The sequence below is a fragment of the Barbus barbus genome, assembly GCF_936440315.1.
Source record: "Barbus barbus genome assembly, chromosome: 4".
Lineage (NCBI taxonomy): Eukaryota > Metazoa > Chordata > Actinopteri > Cypriniformes > Cyprinidae > Barbus > Barbus barbus.
Genome location: NC_136732.1, coordinates 12,097,262 through 12,115,364, shown reverse-complemented (window position 1 = coordinate 12,115,364; position 18,103 = coordinate 12,097,262). Strand labels below are relative to the sequence as shown.

General features: G+C 36.4%; 3 protein-coding genes across 4 annotated transcripts; 1 reads left to right on the top strand and 2 right to left on the bottom strand.

The window, feature by feature from the left end:
• Positions 1 to 51: 51 nt before the first annotated feature.
• Positions 52 to 3,523, bottom strand: LOC306868666 (methyltransferase-like 26). 2 transcript variants are annotated; one of them, XM_079414949.1, is made up of 7 exons: positions 3,162 to 3,523; positions 2,862 to 3,078; positions 1,716 to 1,878; positions 1,566 to 1,625; positions 1,410 to 1,477; positions 759 to 837; positions 52 to 482 (listed from the first exon to the last, which is right to left on the bottom strand). In XM_079414949.1, exons 1-7 carry the CDS (start codon positions 3,229 to 3,231, stop codon positions 426 to 428), a joined length of 714 nt encoding a protein of 237 aa, XP_079271075.1. In that variant the 5' UTR covers positions 3,232 to 3,523; the 3' UTR covers positions 52 to 425. The 2 variants fall into 2 exon arrangements, with proteins under 2 accessions (XP_079271075.1, XP_079271074.1); XM_079414948.1 differs by having other exon boundaries at positions 1,566 to 1,878; positions 3,162 to 3,360.
• Positions 3,524 to 4,970: 1,447 nt separating this feature from the next.
• LOC306868664 (radical S-adenosyl methionine domain-containing protein 1, mitochondrial-like) lies at positions 4,971 to 10,934 on the top strand. The gene is made up of 9 exons (XM_079414946.1): positions 4,971 to 5,171; positions 5,271 to 5,404; positions 7,720 to 7,924; positions 7,995 to 8,360; positions 8,576 to 8,639; positions 9,244 to 9,391; positions 9,480 to 9,534; positions 9,853 to 9,956; positions 10,079 to 10,934. Exons 1-9 carry the CDS (start codon positions 5,034 to 5,036, stop codon positions 10,206 to 10,208), a joined length of 1,344 nt encoding a protein of 447 aa, XP_079271072.1. The 5' UTR covers positions 4,971 to 5,033; the 3' UTR covers positions 10,209 to 10,934.
• Positions 10,935 to 12,754: 1,820 nt separating this feature from the next.
• LOC306868901 (GTP-binding protein Rhes-like) lies at positions 12,755 to 13,913 on the bottom strand (the record flags this gene model as incomplete). Its single annotated transcript, XM_079415362.1, has 2 exons — positions 12,755 to 13,263; positions 13,370 to 13,913. 2 exons carry the CDS (start codon positions 13,911 to 13,913, stop codon positions 12,755 to 12,757), a joined length of 1,053 nt encoding a protein of 350 aa, XP_079271488.1.
• Positions 13,914 to 18,103: the final 4,190 nt, after the last annotated feature.

The window sequence follows — 18,103 nt, the reverse complement described above, 5'->3', positions numbered from 1 at the left end:
CTATGATTGAATTGATATTATCCATCAATGTGATAAAAATATACATTTGGCTTTAAAGCAAAACCACATTTTATTCAAAATACACATTTTATCAGCTTTCTTGCTTTTGGCACATAGTGGTTGGTCAACAAGCTTAAAGTGGATTTTACAAGACATTCTTAGCAGAAACTATGGTTAGCAGGGTAAATATTGAAATAACACTTCAGAACTATTATCCAGATAACCGAAATTCATAGATACAGCTCTATGTGCACATCATTTTAAACATTATTAATTTCCTTTGGTCTGAAACAATACATCCTACAAGAACACATCTTTTCCAGAAAGAGAGTGATGATCAATTTCAACAAAGCCTTTGTATTCAATATCTTTAAACCGTTAAAACACTGCCGAGTCCACGCAAATGTAAATACAGTGTTATTCTATTAAACCACACTGTCCTTGTGAAATAGTAAGCACTTGTTGTTGGCAGGCATGTCAACCTAGAAAAACAGAAACAGATGCATTTACAAGCCTTTGATGACTCGAGGTGGTGAATCATCACATAATCAAGCCAATCAAAAGCAAGGATGAGGTGTATAAGGCATGAAGTCAGATTAATTTGCAATCATGGTCAAGTAATGGATTTCAGCCTTTACAGCAAGAATTTTAATGAGGCGGCTTGACATGGACCATAGCATCTTAAAGTATATTTTCATCTAGCATGCACTGCACCAGGTTTTGAATTAAACCATTCATTTTGGTAATAAAACACTTACAATTTCTTCCAACCGCAGTCCATTTTCCTGGCCTAGCGTTTCCAGTAATGACACATCTCTTAGACCCCACTCTGGATTCCTGCAATATGACACAGGGTAATTGGAAAAGAACTTGTATTAAGATGTTACCCTTTGGGAATCACATAGCAAAAAAATTACTTTCTCAGTATTTTTGTCTGGTTTTCCAGTACAAATATCTAAACGTTCCTAAAACATGACATATAGAGTTTAATCTAAATGAATATTAGGTCTATAAGATATTAAGTTTATGCTTAAAACAAGAGAAAATATCTATCAGTGGGGTAAGAAAAATAAACTTGATTAAAAGGCAAAAAACCCTTTTCTGACCTCCCTGACAGCTTTTGTTTGTGCGATTTAAGCAAACTTAATTTGGTTCAATTTACTGTTGATAAGCTCCTTTTTCAGAGTAACTTTTAGATGTTCGTAATGGAAAACAAGAAAAATATTAAGTTTATTAGTGTTTTTCTTTTGGTGAGCAAATTCACAAAAAAGAACATTTTGAGAATTGTAGTGACCATCTAAACACACAAGAGTTTAAAAAAAAAATAAAAAAATCAAGATCAAGAATCTTCAGACGCTATACAGCAATATAGACGCTGTACCTTTGCCAGCGATTTCCTTATCACTAACCTGTATCTCAAGCTGTGGTCAAAGTCAACATTACTCTGAGGAGTAATTGATCCATTGAAAGCATAAGGCTGCAAAACATTATCAGATGCAAGCCATTAGAAGCCAATAAATGTAAGCAAATGCATTAAAAAAATCAGCTTAACACGCTACAAATACCCCATAAGTCAGAAGCAATCCTTGTGGCTTCAGTATTTTTCCAACACCATTAAACAAACCCTGAAACAAGCAAAAAAAGGTTCGGTGATTTATTATGCAGACACTCAACAAATAGAGAGAAAGAGAAACAAAAGCAAGCAAGCTTAATACTCTTGTGCAGGCCAGAGGTGAGATGTGCATCATGTTGATGTTCACGATGAGGTCACATGACTCGGGTTGAATTCCAGCCCAGTTCTCCCAACTCTGAGACGCATCGAGATAGATGGGGTGCTTTACATTCTGCAGCTTATGATGCTCTCGATATGCCTCAATACTGCAATACAAAAATTAAATAAGTCATTAGACATTGAGCATTCAATAGCAGGAATTAATTAATGGTCTACAATCTAATCTGAAGAATAGTCAGGAGGAGGGCCTTTAAAGGGTAGTTCACCCAAAAGTTAAAATTTTGTCATTTACTCCGTTTTTCCAAACATGTATGAGTTTCTCTCTTGTGTTATACACAAAAGATGATATTTTGAAGGATGTTAGTAAACAAACAGTTGACGGTAGCCATTGACTTCCATAGTATTTTGTTCCAATGGCTACCAGCAACTGTTTGGTTACCAACATTTTTCAAAATATCACCTTTTGTGTTCAACGGCTGGAAATAATTGAGGTTTAGAACAACTTGAAGTGTAAATAATGGAGAGAATTTTCATTTTTGGGTGAAATATCCCACAGCTCTGTCAGAAGTGCTTATAATTGGACTGTACTTAAGTTATTTTTAATTAATGACTTAATTTCTGTGAATTAGCTGGGGACAAAAACTCAAACTTTAATGTAGCTCTATGGTTAGAGTATTGCCTCTATTAATTTTTCTGTTGACAGCAATGACATTCAGGTCATTATATTTCTGACTAACACAAGAAATAAAGTAGCTTGATTTATTCATCGAGAATTGATTGGATTTGCTATTATTCCATTAAAGTTTATTATACGAACTGGTATCATTTCAGTACCTAAATGATTATGTGGATATTATATTTATTTAATATTTATTAAGCCTGCAGCTGAAATCATTATCGTTGTGAAAGTACTATTTAAGAGAACAAGATTGCACGGAAAAAATATCAATTAAAGGACTATTTCAGAAAGTAATTCAACTATGAACTATTTCCTCTTCATTATAGAGTAAATTACATTTGTTTTCATAACTTGAATGGTCTCAACCCATGCATTTCTGCAGCAGCGTGGATGTAACTGGTGCATAAGAAATGAGAGATGTCATGTCTACATATAAAAAGATATATTTACCTCGATATCGACTGCGCTTCAATTTCAGACGGTTGCCATGTAATGTTGGGAAATGCTTTGGCAAAGTGAATAACATGCTGTCCTGTGCCAGAAGATATTTCCAGAGCAACCAGAGGCCTGTCGGATGTCACTCTGCGTTTTAATACAGCGAGGATCGGGTCTTTATTTCTGTCGGCTGCTGCAGCATTCAGCATTTTACACATCCGACGACAAGTACCTGCAACCGAGAGCAAAACGTGAAGAGCTATAACAGCAACTGGAAGAAGCGACGTTAGTAAACCAGCCAAAATCAAACAAGACCTTTAAAAGCTGCAAAATACGGCGATCCGAAACACTTCCTAAATTGTGCAAATGCCCAAAACAAATTCATGCATTTCGATGATGGCAGGTCACATGAGATGCTCCTTCATTTTGTAACAGCGTAGAATTGCAGGGTTGCAAAAAGAACTTTTTAACCATTCACTTCCACATCCCATAATGCATCGCGCTTCAACTTCCCGTTTCAAAAAGTCTGGACTCTGGTCCAGCTTGTTTTCTGCTTTGCACAAGCCGTTGAAACAGCTAGAAAAATAATGCATTTTTAAAGAAACGTGGTTCTTTTGTCAATTTTTGAAGAAGAAGAAAAAATTATTAACCAGTGTGTTGCAGTTGTGCAGAATACTAATAAGAATACTTCAGTTGTCACCAATACAACAAGAAAGCCAAATATTTAGAATTAGAATATTATGCATTGCAATGCAACAAAAACATCAGTTCACAGGTTCAACAGTTCAAGCTCCAAAACAGCACCAAAAAAGACTATATGATAGTTATGTGAAGTTTGCTTAATTTGGTGACAAGAATTTGATGACAAGATGTCCCATTTTGGTGTCCACATCAAATTAAATGTGCAATAGTGATTTTATATAAATATAAAGCATATTAAATGCAAGTAACGTGCCTGCTTTAATGTTTTACAGAACTTTTGTGAAAATAAAATGTCAAAATATGGGAGAAATAATGTGCATCATCATTCGGTGACGGATATGTTAATGGGAAAAAACATAGGCTTCTTATTCTGACCTGTAAAAATATAAAAGAAAAAGTTATTTCACTAAATTGTATTATATGTGACCCTGGACCACAAAACCAGTCTTAAGTCGCTGAGGTATATTTGTAGCAATAGCCAAAAATACATTGTGTGGGTCAAAATTATTGATTTTTCTTTTATGGCAAAAATCATTAGGATATTCCATGAAGAGATTTTGTGAATTTCCTACAGTAAATATATCAAACCTTAATTTTTGATTAGTAATATGCATTGCTGAGGACTTCATTTGGACAACTTTAAAGGCGATTTTCTCAATATTTAGATTTTTTTTCACCCTCAGATTCCAGATTTTCAAATAGTTGTATCTCAGCCAAATATTGTCCTAACAAACCATACATCAATGGACAGCTTATTTATTCAGCTGATGTATAAACCCCAATTAACAAAAAAGACCCTTATCATTGTTTTCTGGTCCAGGGTCACATATTTTAAAATAAAAGCTTCTTGCTGACAAATGGGTGAACCTAGTGGTTTGAATGATAGCGACATTTAGTTTTTGGGGGGCTGTTATGATGTCTTTTAATATCATCTAATGATTCTTGCTGTAAATAATGCCTGACAGGATTTTTTGGACTATTGTTACACTGAATTACATGTTTTCATTGTGAAAGTATGATAGTCATTATTTTTGCTCAGAAAAAAAATAAAATTAAATAACATCTCTAAGGTACAGAATAAAAATAATAAATAAATCAATCAATCAGTGGCTGGTAGTGAAAGCACGCCACCGTGCGGGTATCTACGGTATTTTAGTTTAGGTAATTTATTTTGATCAGGCATGCATTTTCATTGCAATTTAATTTTTTAAAGATTTTATTTATTTATTTTATTACAGATGACCATCTAAATAATAATAAAAAAAGTAAATATAAAAAGCCTAGATATGAAAAACAAAACAAAAAAAATATCTTCAGAAACATGTACAGTAGACAACAACTGATTGTGTATCATTATTATTATTATTTATTTTATTTTTTTTCAGAACATTAGTGTTTCACATCTTTGTGACGCAGTGTGTTGCAGTAAAACAGCACCGTGCAGAAAATATGGCGTAACTTCACTGAGGATTGTTCAAGTACAGTATGTCGAGACGAACATTACTAACACAGCAGCACGCTTTACGGTGTTTGGGAACGGCGCTCGGTTCTGTCCTGTTGAGATCCATCGCTACTAATCACAGACTGCCTCCTCACGCGGATGAAGCGTCACTTTATATCCACGTGAGTGTCTAAACACGTCTGTCAAAGCCAGTCACTGGCAAACACATAGAACGATAAATGTATTCTCTTTTAACTGTCTGTATTTCTCCTTTTTTAAAGTGGCCCTATTGCCTAAAAAGATGCTCCTACTGCAACTTCAACAAGTATATTCCTCGGAATCAAAACCACGCGGTCATGACAGAATGTCTGCAGAAAGAGACACAAACCTTACTGCAGCTCAGTCAGGTCTCCAGGTCAGTGTGCAGAGATACTGTCAGACAGTATGCTTTTAAAGAATATACTTAACAACACAATGAAAATTTATATATATACATATATATATATATATATATATATATATATATATATATATATATATATATATAAACTCCTTTTGGTTACATTTTATTTTGATAGTCCACTTTAGACATTCTACTAACTTTAAGTAACTTTGTAACTACATGTCAACTAATTCTCATTAAGTTGTAACTACATGTCTACAGTGTTGGGTAAGTTACAAAAAAAAGAAAGAAAAGGAATCCACTACAAATAACTAATTACTTCTTTAAAATTGCAATTTGATTACATTACTGCATTCAAAAAGTAATCCGATTACTAATTACTTTACTTTCAAGTTACTTTCAAGTTTACTTTAAGTTATCAAACCTAAAAAATACACTACAAAGAGAAACTCATAATTCTTTCATTAATTTCATATTGACTGAAAAAAATATATATATACATAAATAGGCCTATTATTTGTATACCCTGAGAAACGAGTCACTAAAATGACATGAGAAATACAGTATATCTACAGAAAGCTTGAAGTGTCTATTATTAAATGAAGTCATGTTGAAAACAAATATTCTCTGATAAAATAATCCGTATGAAACCAACGCGAGGTACAGTCTTTCCCGTCTGAGCTATAATGTAATCATGCCCACGCACAGCGCGCTATCATCATATATATGTGTGTATATATATATTTATGTGTGTGTAATTTTATTTTATTTATATATATTGTTACAGTTATTAATAATATAGTTTCACTCACTGATTTCAGAAGATGGCAGCTGAGGATCACTTATTGGCTCATTCTACCCACTAGCCTAAGTTTTGCTGTGGGACTTTTATTTGGACATAATAAAATCACTATTATTACATCTGAAATCATATTTTGTAAAAGTTTACCGCTTCTTACTGAGGTATTAGTTTTTGCAATCACACACAGCCAGAAAGTGTCAATTTAGATGAAGGGAACATTTTTAAATTATAAGCAAAGTCCATTAGAGGTCAGCCTAAAAATTAATAGAAATATTAATTAAAATAATAATAAAGCTGAATAAATAACTTGGACAGGCAAAATGTTTGACAACTCTAAAGAGTTTTGTTTAAAAACATATATTTTTGTAATTTTATAATTCAGCCTAATTGTGTGTGTACAGGTTTAACCTCCATTGTGGGGACCAAATATTCACACAAGGAGTAAAACCTGAATTTTTGACATTTTAGGACTGACACTTGTGGCCCACAGTCGGGCTGAATGTGGCTATATGCGCCGTTTCTCAACCAGAATTGGGCCAGATCCAAAATCTAGCCGAATCTGGCAACCATTACTGGGCCGGACCTGGCGAGCCGCTGCCAGCACACAGCCGAGTGAGCCGACACTCAGCCGCATTCGACCCGATTCCGCTGGCTACCTGGGTAAACCTGTCACCTCTGTAGAAAGGTTCAAGTTCATCTCGCCTACTTTTCGTTTTTGGAAGAAGACGTGCCGTGAGGAATAACCCTTGAATTTTGATCCAGACGCGGTTTAATCCAGCAGTTGATCTCATTCTGATGAGTCATTTATTTTTTACTTTATTAGTTTTACTGTGACATAAACTTGTACACGTTCAATTGTTGAACTTTTCCCAAACTATAATGCCAGACTAAAATATGTCTAGTGCAACATTTTGAAATATGATTCAACCTTTCATTGCATCTAAATGTTGTAGCCAGGACTCTCATTATAGCTCGCATTCTCCGGTGATTTATTAAAGGGCATACTGACGCACAAAACATGATTTTTACTTCTTTTCTTTTTTTTTAGCACTGCATTTGTAACTTAAGTAACGTAATTTTATTGACATAAGTAACTGTAATCAAATTACATACATTTCAAATGTAACTCATTACTTTACTGCGTTACCAGGAAAAGTAATTAGATTACTGGGTATACCCAACTCTGCATGTCTGCTAACTCTCAGAGTGGACTGTTAGGGTAGGTTTAGGGTTAGTAGAATAAGTTGACATATACTTGCAAAGTTTCTCATACTCAGTATGTTGTATGTTGTGGACCCATCAAAATAAAGTGTTAGAAGACATTAAGCAGAGAGTCAACTAATACTCTAATGACTGCTAATTGACATGTAGTTGCAAAGTTACTTACTGTTAGTAGAATGTCTAAAGTAGACTATCAAAATAAAGTGTTACCCTCCTTTTTGTAAGAAATTACTAAAAACAGGTTTGGAACAACATGTTTATTTTTGGGTGAACTATATCCCTTTAATTCTGTGCTGTCCTGTAGGATCAGCTCGGTGTTTTTTGGAGGAGGAACACCCAGTCTGGCTCAGCCCTCCACAATCTCTGCTGTCTTGGAGACCGTCTCCAAACACGCTCATCTCTCAGATGAAGCAGAGGTCACTCTGGAAGTGAACCCTACACCTGCTGGAAAAGCTAGTCTGAAAGACTTCACGTTAGCAGGAGTTAACCGGTTTTCTGTTGGAATCCAGGTATGTTACATGCACATGATGTTTCGTAGTTTTGACCAAGTCTCCATAGATCTAATGCTATTCTCCACAGTCGCTGAATGACGATCACCTGAGAGTACTAGGAAGGGATCACGATTCCCAGCATGCCCTCTGGACCGTGTCAGAGGCCAGGACGCTCTGCCCGGGACGCGTGTCAGTGGATGTCATGTTTGCGCTTCCGGGACAAAGTGTAAAGGCATGGGAGAGTGAGCTGGAGAAATTGCTGCCGGTTTGTGATGATCACGTTTCACTGTATCAGCTGACTTTGGAAAGGGGTACGCAGCTTTTTAAACAGGTTGACAGCAGTGAACTAAGCGTTCCTGGTGAAGATGTCACAGCTGTTATGTACAATTCAGCACGAGGAGTCCTGGAGAAGGCTGGGTTTCGTCAATACGAAGTGTCCAACTTTGCCAAAAATGTAAGTTATAATTGCTTACATTCTTGGTGGAAAAAAGATTAATTCCTGTAGCACTAGCAACACCAAGGACATGTGTTGGATTCCTAGGCGTACAAATAAAATGTAACGTGCTGCAAGTCACTCTGGATAAAAGTATCTACCAAATTAATACATGCTATATTATATACAGTAAATAATCAAAATGTAGTAGTTTGTGGATTATGTGTTTATTGTAGAATGCTGTCAGTGAACACAATATCGGGTACTGGAAAGGACGTCAGTACATCGGTGTAGGACCAGGTACATTTGTGCACATACACTACTGTTCAAAAGATTTTTTTAAAAGAGATGAATGCTTTTATTCAGCAAGAATGCATCTAATTTATCATAAGTGACAGTAAAGAGATTGATAATGTTACAAAATGCTTATCTTTTACATAAATTGTTCTTTTGGTCTTTCTATTCATCAGATAATCCTTAAATGTATCATAGTTTCCACAAAAATATTAAGCAGCGCAACTGTTTTTAACATGAGCAGCAAAGCATCATATTAGAATGATTTCTGAAGGATCATGTGAGACTGAAAACTGAAAATTCAGTTTTGCATCACAGAAATAAATATTTTTTCAAATAGAAAACAGTTATTTAAAATTTTAATAATATTTCAAAATATTATTATTCATCGTAATACCTTGTTAAATAAACCAATTGTGATACGTGCATTGTATTTTCAGGTATACATCAATACTCCATTGATACTTACTGTTTTTACTGTACTTCTGATCAAATAAATGCAGGCTTGCTGAGCATGAGCAAGAGACTTGAGCTAATCTTGAGAAAACGCACACATTCTTTCACACACAAGTAAGATATCTTTGTTTTTGTGGTCAATGTAATCTGTTAGGGGCACATGGACGGTTTGTGCCACGTGCAGTGGGAGGAGTTCAGAGGGAAGCACGAACCCAGACTTTAGAACCAGATGTTTGGATACGAGAGGTTCAGCATCACGGTCACGGGACACGCCGCCGAATACAGCTCGACCACTGTGGCCTGTAAGTCTGTCTCTTCTGTAGTCCACGCACAAGTCGCTGTGGAGCGATTACACAGACTGTTACTGAGTTATTGAAATTGTATCTGCAGGCTGGAGGAGGTTGTGGTCACGGGTCTGCGTATGAATGCAGGAATCACCCAGCAGGTACAGTGGACCACTGGATAACACAACATACGTTTTACAACTAAAAAACATTTCAACCAGTTATGTTTTGCATTAAAAAAAGAAATTTTGGGGTGATTACTATTAGTAGTAGTAGTATATTTTGCATTGACACTTTCATTACAATTAAGCACATTTTTCATAAAATTATTATTATTTATTGACTATTTAAAGCGCAGTGTGTTTATAATATTTTTATTTATTTATTTATTTTTCTAAATTGGGGTGCCATTTTAGATAAAGCTGATGAAGTGACTGATGCCGTTAATTTTCTGCTTTATTTTTTTTTTTATATTATAGCACTGGGAGTTGTTCAACCCAGAAGATGACCTCCAACAAATTTTTGGGATGTCTGAAAAAGTTCAAGAATTTCAAGCAGGGGGACTTTTAATACTTAATGACAGGTAATGTTTACTGCTAAAATATTATCTGTGTGTTTTTACTTGGTAAATAAACCAAGTGTGACGTGTATACTGCTTTTTCAGTTAAACATCAATGCTCATTGATGCTTATCTTTATGCTTTAGAGGTTTGCGGTGTTCCTGGGAAGGGTTAGCATTACTGGACTGCATCTTACCCACAATGCTGCTGGAATTAGAGATGTTTTTCAAAAAGCAGTGCACCAGCAGAAAGACAGACATTCAGAGAGACAGATGAAAGTTTGCATCAGAGAAATATGAGAAACAGATTGAACACAAGGTAATGCATAATAAGGTAAAAATGAAACAAACTCTCCCATGTGAAGAAACGTTTAGTCTTGAAGAATGAACATTGGTCAGTGATGTGACACTTTTTTGTTATTTATTAATTTATTCACAAATACAGTACGCTCTTTTCTATGATGAGCATGTTTTAATTTTCTGAATTTTCTTTGAATTTATTTTTGGTTTGTTGGGGGATGCATAAGGTAAATATGTGAGAATTTGATCTTGATACAATATTGAAGAAATTTTTTTTGAATGGAAACAGAAACAGAAATTTACCCTGTTATGAATGCATGTGAACACCCTTGCATATGCTTCACTTTTTAAAAGCATTTTAATTTTTGTTTAATCAAAATGTCATAACTTCCATTGAAAATGACAAATTTCTCTCTTGTGAATACATTTTTTTTCCCTTTGGCATTAATTTATTGCACTCTGATGTACGTTTCAATATAGAAGACCAGATCTGCTGCTACTTCCATTTATTCGTAACTTTAAGTTAATTATTTTTTATATGGAAAAAATATGAAAAAAAAAAAAATTAACATTTGTACTCATGTAATGAAAGTGTATGGTTACATCACATCATTTTAGAGTCATCACATTGAAAGGTTTCTGAAAATGGTATAAATGTTTTAAAACAACATATGAAATGAATACAGAGTATTTCTAAGAACTTGAGGTGTGTTTTAAACTGGATTTGTAAAATATTGGCAATTCTTACAGTTAATATTTTAAAGTATTATTTTAATACATTTAGGAATCTGTAAAAAGATGAACACAGTAAACTAGATGATTGCCTTCTCTGATCTATGACATTTGATGTGATCTTAAGTTATTTGGCACAGAAGTGATTTCTCATAGCATCTGCCATTTTAACTTGTTCTTCTCCAAACCACCCACATTCTCAGTTGGACAGAAGGTCATTGAAGAATCATGAATTATTAATTTTACTCCCTCACAGTATTAATTCTTGTTTAAGCACACTTAAAATGTATTTTAGTTATCATTTTGAAAGTTATTAATTTAGTTCAGACAACATTTTCAAGCTATTCATAATAGAAAACGCATCAAAGTAAACGAGCGGTACGCTGTCCATGGTACTGAGCTCTGTTTGCATAACTCTACCAGACAAATAGTCATGCAAATATCCGTGTATGCACTGAAACGTCTGTGCTATGCTTACTTGTCTTACTGTTAATATAGGTTATCGTTAATTGATAGCAAAATTCATCACTGGATTCATGAATATTCAAAGTCTAAAGGGAATTCATCTTTCAGCTGCGTCGTGTTGTATAATGTCTATTATGCAAAGCGTGAATGTAGCCTACTGTATTGTCCGGGACTCGCACATTTGAGTGTGTGGGCGCTTTTTCTTACTAATATGAGAGAACTGTACACCAGCATAGCGATGATGACTCAATCCACTGCAGATGATGAGAACCATGGCTTCACCACCCACTTCTTTCTTCCCGTTGTTCACCCATAAATGGTCATACTGTGATTACACTTGTTTCTCCTTAAAGCAGAGGCATAGATAATGTCTGAGGTGAGGCGGGGGACACGGTATAAATATAGCTCGGCTCATGAATATCAAATACGCGACGTTACATTTTCTCATTTGTCCTGTCGATATGTGTCACGATCGATGCTGATTTGGTTGCATCAAGAATCATTTCTCATTATAAATGTTCCATGACCACGATTTCTTGAACAAACGCATGCATTTTGAGAAAAAACTACGCAATATTTCTTAGAGACAACTTTTTTATTCATTTTTTTATTATTATTGTCTGTAATACAAGACAAAGTGGAAACAAATTTGAGGTAACAGGTCTATCATTAAGAATCGCTGCGTTAGTTAGTATAAGAAATGTTTATACTAACAAATTTGAGGTAATACATTCAATATAAAGAAAACATGCATACTTGCTTTACAACATTTCCCTATTGGAAAAACCAAGTCGGTAGCTGTTTTGGAATCAGTTTACTCCAGCTATGACCAGTTTAGTCCTGCAGTAAGTCTGAAAAAATGGTAATCTGAAAACGGTAACATCAATATTAACCGGTTTTCAAGTCAAATATATAAATTTACATCAATTAACCAATCTAAATACATTAATATATACCAACAAAACTCATGTTTAAGGGTTAAATCAAGTAGAAATAGCTCTTTGGGATAACAATTGCAGATTACCACTTTCTACAGTGTGGATGACCAGCCTCAGTGTTCCAAAAAACAACTAATTTGACCAGCGAGTTGCTGGTTTGTTGCTGATCCACCGGTTTGTCTACCAGTTTACATCTGATAATGACCAGTTTTGACCATCTTATGCCCGATTTTCCAACAGGGTTATAATAAGTACATTTAACAAATACTTTGTCAATGTGTAGAATATGTCCCATGGTCCAGCCAGGGATTTATAGAATATAATAATTCTTACATCGTTGAATAATTATTATTCATAGGTTTCAAACAGAGTCCCTAGCGTTACTCTTTTACTGTATTTGACACCTCTCAGTAGGTGTGTTTCGTTTAAGGGTGCTCGGGTCCATTACGCGCCGCAGATCGCTACTGAAACTCGGTCTGCGGGCGAGCGGGTGCACCGCGCCACACGGCTCATTCATGACTCTTTTGTTTCTCTTTCTGCTGCTCAACGCTTGATACGTGTGGATGGAGATGTCTCGATGGAGAGAGGGTCTGGTTTCTGTGGGGAGCCCCCCCAGCACCGCCAGGGCCTTGAACATCTCCTCCAGGTTGGTGCAGTCTTTGGCAGACACCTCAAAGAGGACACTTTCCTCCACGAGAGACTGGCGGATATCGGAGTGCTGCAAAGCTCTCGAGGAGTTTAAGTCAGTTTTATTGCCACAGATTATTATCGGAAGCTGTCTGTTTTCTTTGGATTTGGTCAGCTTGGATTTGGCAGTGAAAATCTCCTCGCGTAATGAGCAGATCTCCTTGAAAGACTCTCGGTCAGTCAAGCTGAACACCAGTAGGAATATATCACCTGTTGAGGTCATAAAGCACATGAAGTGAGATCTTTGTAAACCACAGGCTATAATTAAACGATTTAAAGAACACTAATTGAGTAAAAACATGGTGCACATACTGACCTGTCAGAATAGAGAGTCTTCGCTTGGCCGGAAAGTCTCTCTCTTTGGATGCGTCCAGGATGTCTAACTGGTATCTCTCTCCTCGAATGTGGTAGAGTTTGCTGTGAAAGTCTTCAGTTGTTGGCTCGTACTGTTCCTCAAATTCATCATCACCCAAAAAACGGCGTATAATCGCCGTTTTACCCACTCGGGGCGTGCCGAGCACAACTATGCGCCGGTAATGACTGGGTTTTACGCTGACCAGCTCGTCGTTTTTACTCGCATATCTCATATGCTTTGTTTTATTGAGCTGAGACGCGGAAAAGGGATACAGAGATCTCCTGGGTTTGCGTTCAGACGACGAGGGTCGCTTTCCAGTGCTGGAGGAGCGCACTACTCTCGCCTTTGGCTCTGGATGTCTCCAGTGCGACGCGCGCTGCAAATGCATGTCAGCTGTTGCGGTGCCTTCGGAATAATAGCTGCAACAGGAGAGCGTCGCGGTGCCATTAACTGAAAGAAGAGCTTTATCAGTTGTGTTCACCTCCATGCTCCTTGCAGGTATCATCCAGAACGGCTCGTGCTGTGGTCTCGGTGCAGTGAGATGTACGCGCTTCCCGCAGTGCCTTTTATATGCTGATGATGGATGGGGTGGTCTCGTGTGGTGCGTCATTCAACGCTTAGGGCTCGTCTGGTGAATCTGAACAATTCTGCTGCCTATTTAAGGTATTGCCCACAGCAGTCTTACTTGGATATGGGCCATTATTATGTAGAGCTGCAGAGTAGCCTATTGTCAGTTAAATGCAGCTATTATGCAGACTTAAGTCCTGCTTATATCATTACTGACGAAGTCAAAAGTTTCCAACATGTAGCAGAATTACTTAATTTAACTGCAAAGTAAATGTAACCGTAATCAGCTTCAGTTACTGAGAAAAATGTGTAGTAAAATAGCAACGGTTACTTATGAACATGTTATGGATTATTATTTCACACACATAAAGATTTAATTGATTTCTTTAAATGCATTGATTGCTCTAAAATATGAGACACCAATGTTTCAGGAGTTTAGGGCACAGAATAGGATACACGCCTATTCGATAACTGTTTTATTTGGGTGCATGCTTTATTTTTAAGATGAACTGTTTTTCCAAGGCATTGTTAGATGCCAGTGTTTCCAAAACAGATTTCAAAACAGCATCATAGCTATATTAAATATGTATTATGCTTTTAAATCTGTATTTAACCTCAGAACAATCTCAAAGTAAAAAGAGGCTAAAGTCTGATTTTGTGGTGTCTGTGTTCTTTCAAAATTAAATTATTATAATCTTATTTCAAGTGATGAAGGATTTGGAAAGTCAGACATTAATACTGTAAGATGAACCCTGCCTGCTTTAATTGTTTCAAAATGATTAACCGTTGAAAACATTAGAAATGTAGAAAAGTAATCAAAAAGTGATCATATGTAATGAGTTACATTACTATAATAAAGTAATTGAAATAGTTACACTATTACATTTTAAATAAGGTAACTTGTACAGTAATCTGTAACCTATTACATTTCCAAAGTAACCTTCCTAACACTGGTCACATGATCCTTCAGAAATCGTTCTAATATTCTGATATGCTGCTCAAGAAACATTTCTTATTATTATCAATGGTTTTCCAACCAAGCTTTGCATGTCGCAAAGAAACACAACCAAAGCTGGTCTGGAACGGTCAACACTGCTCAGGGCTGCGTTTCCTAAAAGCATCGTTAGTTTAAGTACACCGTAGACCCATTGAAACCAATGGAGCTACGATCAATTTAGGCTTACGATGCTTTTGGGAAATGCAGCCCAGGTCTGAAATGCTGTAATAAGATAAGCAAAGTGATGCCGACAATGAAAAGTCCCAGTGCTTTTGTGCTAAATATAAGCACTCTTGCAACACTGCTCAAATAAACACATGAACCAGAACCAACTGTTGTATAATATTGTTTTTCATATAGGTACGTCAATGTGCAGCTTTCAGTATAGAGGCATGAGTAACATGTGGGTGGCAATATTTCCGCTTATTTCCCTCAGTCGTCTGGATAATTGTGAGGTTGCTAATGACTGACTTTCTAAAATATTTATTGAACAAAGCTTAATTTTCATTTACTGAATGATTTCCTGATGGAAAGCCCATTTTATTTGTGTGGGCACACAGGAATATTTGGTCAAAAGGTTTATGCCCTTCTGTTTGTGTGTGTGTGTCTATATGAGACTGGCACCTCGGGAATTGCATCTATATGAATGAGTCTGTTTCACATCTCATTAATCCCTATGTGTGTAACGATGCTGATGGCTCTCTTTTAATAGAAATAGAAAAGCAGCTGACTGACATTAAACTAATCGAAGCATCACGACAATATTCTATATAGATCACGACCACCATTCTCTCTTGCAGCTGACAATTGATTTGAATAGAGCTCTAAGCTTGTGAAAAAGAAGTAGCCTACACTTTCACATACAGTACTTTGGAAGATTTTAAAAGAATATACTTAAGTGTGAACTGACTGTAATAATTTCAGACAACGGCAAGCATGTTACTTACAATTAAATGAAAATATATAGTTTGAATTTATATTAAATGCAGTTATCTGAACTTATCCACTTAAGCAGGACTCAGGAAAATTTGTATACTGTATGTAATTTCATAATTACTGTATTGTCTTTGAAATATGGTTAAAGTGAACTGCTGAATGTACTGACAAAGATTTATGGTAAACTAAAATATACTTTAATGTCATTTCTATACTGAAACCGTATGAATTCAAATATATGATGAGGTTGCAATCTAGTGCGCTTATATTAACTTCAAATGTAATATCAAATAACACACTACAGTTCAAATTATAATCAATTATTTTACATGTGCTTTAGTATGTTAGTCAACACATCAAAATAAGTAAGGGATAATGCACGGCTAGCGTTGATTATCCTGCTTATTCCATGGTCATTTGCCAAGTTATAGACAACACGAGTATTGTTCTTTGCAGGGCAATATTTGACCAGAAGGGTAAAAATGACATTTATTTTCATCATGTTATGGTACATTAGCTCTAGCATTCTGCCAGCTTCAAATCAGACACAGAGATGAAATATTGCGGTAATATCACATTTATTTAAATTAATTATAGCGTTTATTTCAAGAGAGAAAGAGATGACAGTTGTGTGCGTTGCCTGCATGCTGTGTCTGCGCATCTCTACAAACGATTAATTACTTCAAAAACAGCGCCACCTCCTTGCTGAGAAATATAATGTAGAGATCTAGTATCTAGGCAATTATCCAAATCACAGGGAAGCTTTGACAACAAGTCTGTGTGTGTGTGCAATCTCCGCCCCCTCACCCCCCCCCCCCCCCCCTCTCTCTCTTCAATAAAATTCAATTCAATTCAATTCAAATAGCTCTGTTGGCATGACAAAAATAAATTTTGTATTGCCAAAGCATTGAGACAAAGAAAATGGTTTAGAGCATCTGAACATTTACATTTGAACATTTATTCAAATATTATAAGTAATGTTATATAGCCTATAACTAATGTAAATGTCATATATAGCCTACACACAGATAGGTATAGGAAGAAAATACAAACAAACAAAAAACAATACAGAAGTCATGTTAGGAAAAAATGTGTTATTGCCGGTAATGAATGTTGTGATTCTATGAAATCTAATTTGTCACCGTTTCTAGAATTGAAGTCACCCAGAAGCAGCACATTTCCCTGGGCCTGGAAATGGCTGATTTCTTGCTTTATGTTTTGAAACGTTTCTTGGAAATAGGGAGATTCGAGGGGTGGTATGTATATGGCACACAGGAAGACGGGCTGAGATGTTGATATGATGCCTTTTTTAATTTTCAGCCACATTGTACTGGTCTTTTTTGACTAATTCAATTGGCAGTTCATATTTAGTCCCGGTTATCATCCCTCGAGAGTCTCTTCCCTGTGTGGTGGATTTGAGTTTGACTGAAGATAATATAATTTCTCTGTATCCTGAGGGACAGCCAGTGGACTCATCCCCTCTACACCAGGTTTCTTGTAAAATGATGACATCTAAGTCATGTATTTCTTTTTTTAAAGTTCTTATCTCTGTCCACTGTGTGTAGAGCATGATACTAAGCATGTGTTGGATGTTGTGAAGCTCAGCTTTGTTCGGGTTTACACCTCCACTGATGGCCTGGGCGTAGCTCTGCCTCCCCGGCTCAGGTGGGGTCAGCGGTGGAGGAGCTGTGGGGCATTTGTAGAGTAGTCTCTGTCTGTGTGGCTCCTGTCGGCATGGATGGGGCTCTAGATGAAGTGCTGGGTGGGATGCTGTTTCTTGAGGCGTGTCTTGCTGGTTTGGCTGGGCTAGGGCTGGTTCTGCTCCACCTGGGGCTTGTCTGGTTGGTCCTGTTTAAAGTGACGTCTTCAAGTCTTTTTTACTAGGATATGTACTAGATTTTTTTTATAGGTGGCATGATCATACAGACAGTCGGTGTCCAGGTCTGGGTGGTGTGCCAAGTAGGCATTAGGCACAAGGGCACAGTGTCTGGAGATGTTGACATTTATCTTTTTGATTATGTTCGGATGGAAATCTTTTCTCTCTTCTCTCTCGCTCTCTCTCTCTCTGTGTGTGTGTTTGCGAGTGATGATTGTGGGTTTGTGTGCATCAATTAAAGCAGCGCATTAATATAGAATGGGGATTAAACTGACTTGGCTGTTTTAATGCATACCTGCCAGCCAATCAGAATCCAGTA

Coding starts and splice junctions, on each gene's coding strand:
- LOC306868666 (XM_079414948.1), bottom strand. CDS start 3,231: ATGAATTTGTTTTGGGCATTTGCACAATTTAGGAAGTGTTTCGGATCG. Junction 1,879..2,861: donor GAAGCGCAGTCGATATCGAG/GTAAATATATCT, acceptor TTTGTATTGCAG/TATTGAGGCATATCGAGAGC. Junction 483..758: donor GACTGCGGTTGGAAGAAATT/GTAAGTGTTTTA, acceptor CTGTTTTTCTAG/GTTGACATGCCTGCCAACAA.
- LOC306868664 (XM_079414946.1), top strand. CDS start 5,034: ATGTCGAGACGAACATTACTAACACAGCAGCACGCTTTACGGTGTTTG. Junction 9,392..9,479: donor CAGCTCGACCACTGTGGCCT/GTAAGTCTGTCT, acceptor TTGTATCTGCAG/GCTGGAGGAGGTTGTGGTCA. Junction 9,535..9,852: donor ATGCAGGAATCACCCAGCAG/GTACAGTGGACC, acceptor TTTATATTATAG/CACTGGGAGTTGTTCAACCC.